Source organism: Myotis daubentonii, chromosome 12 (genome assembly GCF_963259705.1).
Source record: "Myotis daubentonii chromosome 12, mMyoDau2.1, whole genome shotgun sequence".
NCBI classification, from domain to species: Eukaryota; Metazoa; Chordata; class Mammalia; order Chiroptera; family Vespertilionidae; genus Myotis; species Myotis daubentonii.
In genome coordinates, this window is record NC_081851.1 from 21059253 (window position 1) to 21070000 (window position 10748).

The 10748-nt window shown below is 57.5% G+C and overlaps 1 protein-coding gene across 1 annotated transcript in view; it reads right to left on the bottom strand.

The window, feature by feature from the left end:
* Positions 1 to 10403, bottom strand: part of LOC132213866 (protein Daple-like) — a 49811-nt gene extending 39408 nt beyond the window's left edge. Inside the window, 8 exon segments of the mRNA XM_059660762.1 lie at positions 1865 to 2037; positions 2291 to 2412; positions 3057 to 3184; positions 7337 to 7508; positions 7822 to 7903; positions 8602 to 8720; positions 9163 to 9303; positions 10320 to 10403. Of these exon segments, the coding sequence (XP_059516745.1) occupies positions 1865 to 2037; positions 2291 to 2412; positions 3057 to 3184; positions 7337 to 7508; positions 7822 to 7903; positions 8602 to 8720; positions 9163 to 9303; positions 10320 to 10403 (1021 nt within the window).
* Positions 10404 to 10748: the final 345 nt, after the last annotated feature.

The following is a 10748-nucleotide window of genomic DNA, read 5'->3' on the forward strand; positions in this document are numbered from 1 at the left end:
GCCCATATTCCAGGGGCCTCAGCTTCTGCTCTCTGCCCCCGGCGCTGAGAAAGCCATTACCCTGAGCCCTAGGCTTGAGGGTCTGGGATGGTCAGCTGGGTGCCCTTCCTTTTTCCCAGGGCGCTGTTGCTGTCTGCACCTGAGGGTTCCTTGGGCGGTTATGGCCCCTCTGCTGGCTCAGCTGGGTTTGTTAGGGGAGCAAGCAGAGCTTAAGAAGAAAGCAGGTGATGGTAGAGAGGAGCCAATGCAAACGTTCAAGACAGTGGAATTGCTGGCACCACTTTCTGCCACATTTTAACCTGACCGTCAAGCCAAGGATTTCAGAGACTAATGGAGATGGCAAAGAGAGTGAGCTCTCTGTGCCAGACTCAGAGTGGTGGGAATCCAGGTGGCTCAGCCGAGGGTGTAGCGGGGACACGATCATTGACCGCATGTCTGTGGGTGGAAGAGGCTATGGGGCGCATATGCCCAGTACTCGCCATCTCTGGGTAAGGTCCTTCAGTCAGAGATTTCATTTTGTACTTTCACAGTTGCATTGAAAGAGAATGAGACAGTGTATCCAAATTGCTTTTAAAATTCTAAGTGAGATGAAAACATAAGGTAGAAAAAGGCAATGTCCTCCTTTGCTTTTAAACAGCTTCAATGCGGAACAGAAAGGGAGCACAGACCTGAGAAGAATGGGAGTTCGCGGCCCCTCCCTGCCGCCAGCAGGTGTGTGACTTTGGGAAAGTCCCGGGGCTTGTTCAGGAGGAAACCATGAATGTATGAGGGGTCAGGGTTGTTCCCTCGCCTGTCTCTCCAGGCCACACACTCAGCTCTGGGAGCCTTATCACACTGTACTGCTAGTAGGGCTGCTCACGAGCACCCCAAGAATCAGAGCAATGGGTATCTTTGGATAAGACAAGGGCGAGGAGAACAGCGATCCTTTGTTGGCGCCCCGTGGGCCAGGCACAGCCTAATGCTTCACTGCCTCCTCTCACAAGATACCCATAGCAATCCTGTGAGGCAGCTTCATTACCCCCATTTTTCAGATAAGAAAACTGAGGTGCAGAAGAGGTCACCTGGCTAACACGTATAGGAGCCAGGACTTTAAACCAGGCCTTTCTGACTCAAGAAGCCACCACCCCAACCACACAAAGTACGTTCACGCTTTGTTCGTGAGCTGCCAGCTGAGCAGTAGGAGTTGGGAACACGAAGAAGAAGTCAGTCAGTGAAAGGCCTCACAAGCTGCACTGAGCATCTGGATCAGGGAGGCTTTCCAACCCCATCAGCCACCTTGGTCTCTAACAAGCACATCTGGTCTGAGCCAGGCCCTGCCAGCTGGCACCACTTCTGTGTCCCACCAGGGGGCAGTGTGCTCCCCAGGAACCTGAACTCCCAGAGCCTGGATTCCCAGGACTGGGGAGACACCAAACCACGGAAAGAACTAACTTCTCACACAGACTCGCAGTTCAGTGAACTGATTTTAGGTTTGGAGTGGATGGGACGCCTTGAAGAGAAGGAATACCCAGCTGCTTTCAACAGCCTTTCCATGACGCTGAGGAATGTTGCTCAGAATTGAAAAAGCAGCCCCTCCCCAAACCAGCCTAAGGCCCTCCTGGCTCTGCAGAGCTCTAAGCAAACCCTAACCTGCACTCTCAGGTGCACGTGTGCTATTATTGGACACAGGAACTGGCTTGTTGTTTGCCGGGTGCTGAGGCTCCTGCTGCACTGCCGGCCACCACACCCACGTTTCCTGGCCACCCCCTCACCTCCTCTGAGGGCTGGGAGGGGGCCAACACCAGAGGGAGTGGAAGAGGCCTGGGTCCCCTGAAGAGCAGCCACTGAGCAGCCCCAGCCCAGGAAGACGGAGAGCAGACCATACCCATCTGTCCGATGATGAAATCAACGGAGGAAACCATGCCCCGGGTACAACTATCATGGAGGCGAGTGACCACTGGGGACACCTCCTGCATCCCGAGCTTCCACTCCTCCCCCGACAGATCGAAGACCCCCCTGGGCATCAGCGTGCTGTCACCTGGACGCTCCTGGCACTGGCTGAATGGAAGCTGAGAAAACTGGCAGCACTTCCTTCGCATTTCGCGGCCTGACTCAAGGTGGCCAGGCCCTTCATGTTCTTGGGGAGAATTGCAATGACACAGTTCCAAATGGCCCTTCAATAAAACCCTATTTACTTGGGTAGAGGAAGGGCTGACACATGAGTTTCAGAGCCAAGGGCTCAGCTCCCTGGGTAAGAGAGGATCCACAGCCAGGCTGGCTCTCAGCCACCAGGGGCTGCTGCTTACCCTCTGACAGCTGCTCCAGCTCCCAGTGCAGGTGGGCGGACTCCTCCACACTCTGCCCTTGTGCAGTCTTGAGGGCCATGATCTCTTCCCGCAGCTCCTCAAGGCATTTCTGGTCTGTGTCCCGGGCCTAGTGCAGGAAGTGGGGGTGGGGGGTGAGGATGTGGACTGGGGCACGCTCTGGAAAAGCCCCGGCCCCCGTGCATCTGTCCTCATTCCCTCAGGATGAAGGGCCTCCATGCCCCTGCTCAATTCCAAAAACACAGCTGCACAGAAATGACTCCAGTACATGGCCCAGCTGTGAGACTTACAGCCACTAAAAGGTATGCTGACCCAGTGACCTAGGGGATGAAGACACCCGAGGTCTCTGAGGGGTGTCTGAACAAAGTGACGTACAGCGCAGGGCTTTAGAGCAAGTGCTATGGTGACGGCAGCTCTGTGGCCCCTTAGCAGGCCTAATGCCTTGGAAAGGCCGTAGGGACTCACATCACAGCTCAACCCACATCATAAACGCCAGGGAGACCCTTTTTTGCAACAGAGGCCCAACCCCTCCATCCTCACAGGAAAGCAACACAGCATCAGGCCCTCTCTGTGTTGGAGGCTTCAGTGGTGCCCCCACTCAAGCCACTGAGCTTAGCAAGCGACTCTCTGCCCTCAGAGTGTCACTGGGTTGGCAGCAGCACCGACCCAGTAGCTGAACATCAGAGAAGGGCACAACATGAACCTAAAACTGCCCCCATCTCTGCTACACGTGGTGACCACAGCTTGTCCTACCAATTGTAGGTGGTGCAGCCTAGATTTCAGCTGCACATTCTCCTCCTCCCGCTCGAATAGCTTATCAATCCAATACCAAATCCAATGGTCCTGGAGATGGCTCTCAGTGTCCATGGAAAAATAATCGTCTCCAGTCGGCACCTGGTCAGCAAGAACACACATGAGAGCCATCAGGTTAAGGCCCCTGATCATGACAACAGTTCTTCCAGTCACTGGGCCCAAACCAACAACCTAGGGATGACCCTGCTGCCGCGGGAAGCTCTGTCTCCACTTTTGAGCCCCTGCCCTTCTCCATTAGGCCAGGCCAGATGGAAAAATCCCCGCAGCAAGACACTATTTAAATTCGGGAAGGGAACACTGTGAGAGTGTCTGACATGTACAGCTGCCGTGGTTGGACGCGTGCACCTGCTGACAGGTGTGGGACGTGGCTGAGCCACTTTCTTAAACAAGGAAGGGGTGGGGCTGAGAGTCTGTCCTGGCTTTGAGGGCCGAGTCTAGGCCTCTCTCAGTCACTCCACTGATCTGGGTCATGGAACAAAATTCAGAGGAGCTTTTGTTCAATAGCAGGTCCTATTTGAACATGTCACACACCTACTCTTAGAGAAACAACAGCTCTGGGCAGTTTCCCGGCAATGAGGGTCTGTAAGACACAACAAGCAAACCAGTACTATGGCCTCTGTGTGCCAGGCACATGCTGGGGGTGGAACACAATGGTGGGGCCCCTACAGGCAACCTCATGGGAGGCGTCCACTGCACTCACTCCTGTCCCAGTGCCCAGCACACACCAGGGAGCTGTTCAGCTCATCCCCCTCATCTCTGGTCCCGCCCCACCCCCACAAGCCCTCCCAGCGCCACTCAGTCTCAGGGCGACTGAGTCTCCCCTGAATGCACTCAGAGTCTGCAAGCATGCATCCACGGGGACATGCCCATTTCTCTTGGCGGGCTGTTTTCCAAGGCTTGCCCCACTCACGGGTTCGAATACCTGGGAGCGGGCCAGTAGCTCCTGCTTATCCATCACGTGTTCATTTCCCTGCACGGGCCAGAACCCCGGATTCTCGGTAGAGGGGAAACCATGCACCTACCACCAGTGGACACGGTTCTGGTCAAAGCCTGGCAGCTGGAAGGGTTTGGTCAGTGACTCTGGCTTAACCTCGCAGCCCCCTTCCTGCCTGTTCCTGGCCCTGCACTAGGTGCACTCTGTCTCTGCCACATTCACTCTTCACAACAGCCCCCAGAGGCAGGCAGGGACAGTCCCTTCTTACACACGAAGAGGCTGACTTGGGTCAATTAAGGAATGAACCCCAAGTCACAAAGCCAGCCAGGTGTGAAGCTGGGCTTGTATTCAGGCAGGAGAGGTCCAGTCCTGTTTCTTCACTGCCCTCAGCAGCCTTGCACCTTATCCTTAAGGAGCCCGCGTGGGTAAGGAGCCCCAACCACTATCAGAGCTGTGAGCCAGAGCTCATGGAGGGGCTTCTACAGGAAGGAGGCCCATCTCTCCCCGCTTGGCCACTGCCCCCAGAATTCTCATCTTGTGTCTACCCACCAGTACTTACCAGTCTCACCATATTCTCAGGCCTTGAAGGATCCCATAGCACAGCCTCTCGGTCATCCTTACAACCAACTCCTACTCAGCCTTCAAAACCCAGCCGGAATTGCCCACTCTGAGGACTTCAACTCCACTCTATCCCACCCACTGAGTCAGATGCTGGGCACCCAGAGTGCCCACTATGAGGCAACACTGAACTGGCCTGTGAGCCCGCCCCCCGCAAGGCTATTCCTGCAGGGCAGGACTATGCCACTCCTCTTCTCATGGGCCCCCAGAAGTGTTCAAAGACACTTGTCAGCTGAATCATACCATGAGGGGGAGTCAGAGGTGCCATGTGAGTTGGGCCCTGAAGGACCTGGGGAAAGGCAGGATGGACAAGTGTCCAGAAGCAGAGTACAGCATGGAACGAAATGATTTACAGCTATTCTTCCAATGGGCCTCAGTTTTCTGGGGGTGTCAGCCTTCCCCATGTATCAGGCAGCAGAAACATCTAAACCTGCTTTGCACACCCCACCACCGCAGAAGTGAGAGACCAGACCCCGAGAAGCTGTGCCCAAGTCCTAAAGTGGCAAAGGCTGGGCCTGGAGGAGGCAGAGAGTGTGAGACCACCTGCCCCGGGGCCCGATCTTAAACCCAGCTCCTACCTGCCTTACCACCACCCGCCCTGCCCCTCCCTGCAAGATCGGATCCAGGGGCCCCATCTGTGGACAGAACGTCACGTTATAAGCTCACTAGAAACGTGTTCCTATCGGTGCCAGGGCACGAGGGGCTCAGAGGTGCCTCGACCACCTCTTCTGTGATGGACCTCTCTATTTCTCTTGTAATTCATTTACTAATGGAAAGTGTAAGGCATTACTAGTTTCACAGCAAAATGATTAATTGACTAGAGGCCCGGTGCATGAAATTCCTGCTGGGTTGGTCCCTAGGCCTGGCTGGAGATCGAAGTGTGAGCGCCTGGTGTGGAAGGGCAGGTCACAGCTGACCTCTGGGCCCCTGGCCCCTATGCACCCCCCTCCCCCCCATACCTGAGTCATGGTGCCCAAGTCTCCATACGGAGATGTGGTGAGCAAGGCCAGACACTGTGGGCCGGAGAGCAGTGTAGGCCTCTGGTCCACCCAGTGGTTTCCCACGGAAGCACGGCGGGCAGCACGCTCTCTCCTGGCCGGCCTTGCAGACCAGCTCCTGCTCGAACCCACCAGGAGCCCCACAGGCCCCTGTGGTCCCGGCTGCTATGGCCTGGCTCACCTTAAAGAGGTTGTGCGGGTGCAGGGTGGGCTCCTCCTGGGCACCCAGCACCTGAGCTCAGGGGCTTCCCTGGTGGGCGAGCCCTGGCGTCCTGGGGGAGGGTTGCAGGGGGAGTGAGAACGAGCTCGCATTCTTACAGCACTTCCATCCCTGTCACCCCAGCTCCAGGTTAGCCAGCAAGAGGGCGCAGCGCATTGCCAATGCCAGCAATGTTCCACGCCGTCCCCTGGTGGTCAGCGCATGTCATAGCAAGCAGTCGGACTCCTAGCCTCCCTGTGGAACTCCCATCCAAGGGGACAATTTGCATATTAGGCTCTTATTAAATAGGATATTAAAAATGTTGCTGCTGTTATCCAGAGGCATGCACCTTGAGAACACGGAACAGGGGTTCCCACAGGAAACCCTGCAAAAGCCCAGAAGCTCCCCAGTGCCAGGAGTGAGTCTCGCTTTGTGTTAGATCCCCTGCTCCTGGCGCAGGGCTTGGCGCCACACAGGCCTTCAGTCACTGCGTCTGCATGACTGAGCGAGGCTGCTTGGACAGGCCCGGAAAAGACACGGAGACAGAGGCTGAGCCCTGAAACCTACCCCCATCCACGGGGCAGAGTGTTGGCTGAGATGTGGGCCTGCCTTAGGTTCCCCGTGTGCAGGAGGCTGCGGAGGCGGCAGCCTGGGTAAGCTTGCACATGACCTTCCGCAACCCTCCTACCTGTGAGTGAGGGTGCCCGTGCCCCACACCTGTCTGTGCTGCAGATTGATGCCCTTCATCACCAGTAGGGCCAGGGGACCATTTCCAGAACAAAGCCGAGAGCTGGCCTCCCACCCAAACCCGTCCTGGGCTGGGCTGCTTGGGCACAGCACCAAGGGTGCCTTCTCCCCAGGGGGCAGAGCAGTGAGCCACCAACATTCCTGCGGGAACAACCATTCCCTGAGTAGGTGGGAGGAGCAAACAAGACTGGAAGAGAGGGTCCTGAACCCACTGCTCACATGAGGCAGCTGGGTGCATGGTCAGAGCATCAGTAACCCTGCCTGGGTCTTGGTCTCCATCCCCCCTCAGCCCTGACACCCTCCCCTGAACAGGCCCATAACCTCGGGATCTGAGTAGGCTACACCACGGAGAGCTTCATATGGGACTTGCCCAAATACCAGGTATTTTACCTCTTTTATTGTATAAACCTCACAGACTAGTACATTTATCTCTGTTTTATAGATGAGGAAACAGTCCTGGTAAGATTTAGCCATAGAGATTACAAGGAGTCTTAAAGAAAAAGATCAGTGAATAGAAAGTCATCACTATAGCATGAAGGAGGAGAAGGGAAAGTCCTAGAAGAATCAGGGCCTTTCAGCCACAATCCCAATCCTATTCCTTCCACTACCAGAGGGAGCCCAGGGGACTGGCAGACAGTCTGGGGTGCAGGGAGAGGGCCAACTGGGGAGGCATCACGGCCCCTCTCCTCTCTACCAGGAAACAAGTGCCCGCGGGCTGCCTGACCCTGCTGGGCTCACTTCCATGGGGCTGCATAGAAGTCTATGTCTTTCTCCTTCTGCCTGAGGCCCATCGCCTCCATCTCCAGCCTCTCCACGTGCCTCGCCTTCTCCCTCAGGGAGTCCAGCTCAGGGAGGGGGGCACGGGCAGCCTGGGCGCTGGCTGCCAACTCCATGTTCTGGGAGGTGGGCAAAGGCAGGGGACCTGGCTCAGGGCACCCTCGGGGCTGGGGAAAGGCCCAAGTCCCTGCAGCCCTAGGAGAAGCCAGGGGCGGCCAAGCTGGTCCATGTGCAGGCCCCTGTGTGGGGGCCCCACATGCTGTCACTGCAGCATGTCACCCCCCAGAAGCTCCCAGGACAGCTGGCTCTCAGGCAGCGCTGCTTTGAGCGGGAGGGAGAGGTGTCCCAGGTCACGTTCCTGGACCTGGGGCCCCGGTGACTGGGGCGTCGAAGCCCCCTACCCCCGGCCCATATGATAGGCCTCCTGCTCACATTGCGCCGGGCCTCCTGCAGCTCCAGCACCAGCTGGTACAACTGATGCCTGGCGTCCGCCAGCTGCTTCGTCTTCTCCTCCCTGCGGGCGATGAGAACACCTGGTGAGGGCTCCTCAGAAGCACCCGGAAAGCCCACCACCTGGGAGACCACAGCGGGGAAGGAGGGGGTCCTGGCTTCTAGGAGTGAGGAGGGCGTCTGCACGTGGGGCTGCAATAACGCTCTGGAGTCCAAGGTGAGCTTTAAGTTGTCACTGCAGCGCTCAGACTACACCACAGGCCTGAGCTTTACTCTGGGGGTGCGGACAGGGAAGGAGCCCCCAGAGCCACTGCTCCCTCCACAGTCAGACAGGCAGGGAGGCCCCCTGGCAGGGAGGTGAAGGGGGCAGCTTCCCAGGAAGTGGGCATGGTGCCATCACCAGCTGCAGGAAAGGGGGAGCAGGCCCACCGGACGGGATGGGAGAGACACATCCTCCCTCCAGCCAAGAGCACCCACACTGGGCCCTAGGCTGAGCGGCAGGCTGCTGCTCTGAGTCTGCCAGGTCTGGACTGGCCGGAACCCTACAGGCCCAGCAGAACCCTGCTGTGCAGGCCCGGGGAGGGGAGGGAGCGGGCTAGCCCAGGGCCCAACAGGGACCCAGCTCACAGCAGAGCCCCATCACCCCAGGGCACTGTGAGAGCTGCCCCGTTTGCTGCACCGCATGGCAGTGAACCACATGTGCGAGCAACGTGGGTGACACAGGGCACAAGAGCAGAAAGACCGGGTCACTGGGGGACTCACAGCTCCTGCCTGACGCCGCGCAGTGTGGCCTTGGTGTCCGCCAGCTCCACGGCCAGGGGCTGCGTGTCCTCGCTGGGGCGGCTGCTGGTGTTCCACTCCTGGGTCATGGTCACGACCAGCTACAGCAGGGCAGACAGAGGGGTCTCACCGGCGTGCTTCTGTGCCCGGCACAGTGCCCGCACTAGAACGTGGTGAAGAATGACCAAAAGACGGAAGAAAGTAAAAGAGAAGATGGCAGCCGAGACTGCAAAGCCAGGAGGGAGGCAGGAGAAAGTGGGGAGTTTTTAAGAAGCGAGGATATATTTAGTGAGAAAGAAGGGCCGAGGGAATGGAGCAGGCTCCCCAAGCTCAACCTCTGAGCTCACACAGTTGTCTCAGGGGACTGTGCCCTGCAGGGAAAGTGCCCACACCCTGCCCCCTCGGAAATGGGCCAGGAGGACAGACAGTGCGCAAGCTTGAGGGGAAGTCAGGATGAGGAGTGAGACCATAACTAGGGCCCCAGACCCAGGCCCCTCCCCACCGTCCCCCAGGCTGTTGAGCCACCCGCAAACGCAAACACACCTCCCTGTAACTGTCTTGCTCAATTAAGAGCCTCCTGAGGCGACAGGTCATGTTGCTGGAGAGAAACTCCAGCTCCTCCAGGGCCATGTCTGGGACCTCCAACCTCTGCAAGTTAAACAGGGTCTCCTGGTGGCGGGTCACCTGAGGGCACACAAGGGTAAGGTGCTGCAGAGGTCGGGCAGGGAGCAGCGCTGGGGTCCCCGAGAGCACCCACCTCCCAAGGCCACGCCCCCTGGGACCTAGGCCCACTCTCCCACAGCTGACCCACCTCACTGACATTATTAACCCTCAGCCACCAAGTTCCTGTGGGGGCGGGCAGGCTCCTCAGCAAGTGCAGCCACACTCTGCAGCCCAGCTCTTTCCTCACACACCACTGCTGCTGTCACACTAGCTCGAGGAGGACACTGACTTCCCACCAGACAGCACTCCTCCCAGTGTGGGAGCTCCCTCAACTGTCCAGGGATTGCAGTCGCACACCACCCATGTGTCACACAAAGCGGGTAAGCCTGGGAGGGGAGGGTCAGGAGGGATGGCATCTTATTCTGCAAATAAAATCTAACGCGAAGATGGCAAAATATCAGAGCGCTTATGTCAGAAGGTTGGGTCCATGACAATCTTATATTTTGAGGAAACCATTCATAACCTGAAATACTTCTCAGGAGAGCCTGTATCTCATCCCCACTGGCCACACAGGACCACCTGGTTCCCCTTTCTGCCGGGTGTGAGCGCAGGCCCATGGCCTCATCCTCACTGGGCAGCCTCTCCTCCACCTGCCGACATCACCTCCTTCAACCCAGGGACATGCCCTTGACGGGGAATCAAACCTGTGACCCTTTGGTCGGCAGTCCAACAATCTAAACCACTGAGCGAAACCATCTAGAGCCTGGACCCGCAGCCTAGCCCGCTGGCAGGAGCAGTGAACTCATCTCAGTCCAGGGCTGGAAGCGCCAGGGGGTCCTGCACCTGGTGCATGGGCTCCAGTGTAGGAAACACCTCAGGTTCCCAGGCCAGGACCCCCGCCCCCAGTTTGGAAACCTGTGAAGACCCCTGAGTCCCAGGACTGCTAGGGTCCAGGAGGGTGGGGTCTGTGGAGACCCCAGGGGGGCGGGAGAGGAGCCAGGGCACCAGCAATGGGACAGGGAGGCAGGTGCACTCACCCCCGCCACCAGCGTGCTCTGCAGAAAGAGCTCCATGAGCTCTCGTACAGTAACGTCCATCCTGAGGCTGTGTCCACCGTCCATCGCTATGTACACAGGCTCTGGGCCCACCGTCTCTGAGCCAACCAGCTCTGCGCCAAGCAGTGCCAACGGCTACTCGCCCCACATTCCAAATGGCTCATCACCCCACATTCTAAACTGCTGTTTGCACCACATTCTAAACTGCTATTTGCTCCACATTCGAAAAAGGCTCTTTTCCCCAAATTCTAAACGGCTCTTGAGCCTGTATTCCTAACAGCTCTAGGACCCATATTCCAAAGGGCTCTAGCAGGGAACACAGCTGGGTCAGAGGCTGTGGCAGCTCCCGGCCAATGCTAAGTGCTTTGGAATACACAAAAATTATGACACACTCCCTGTGAAATTTAAAAT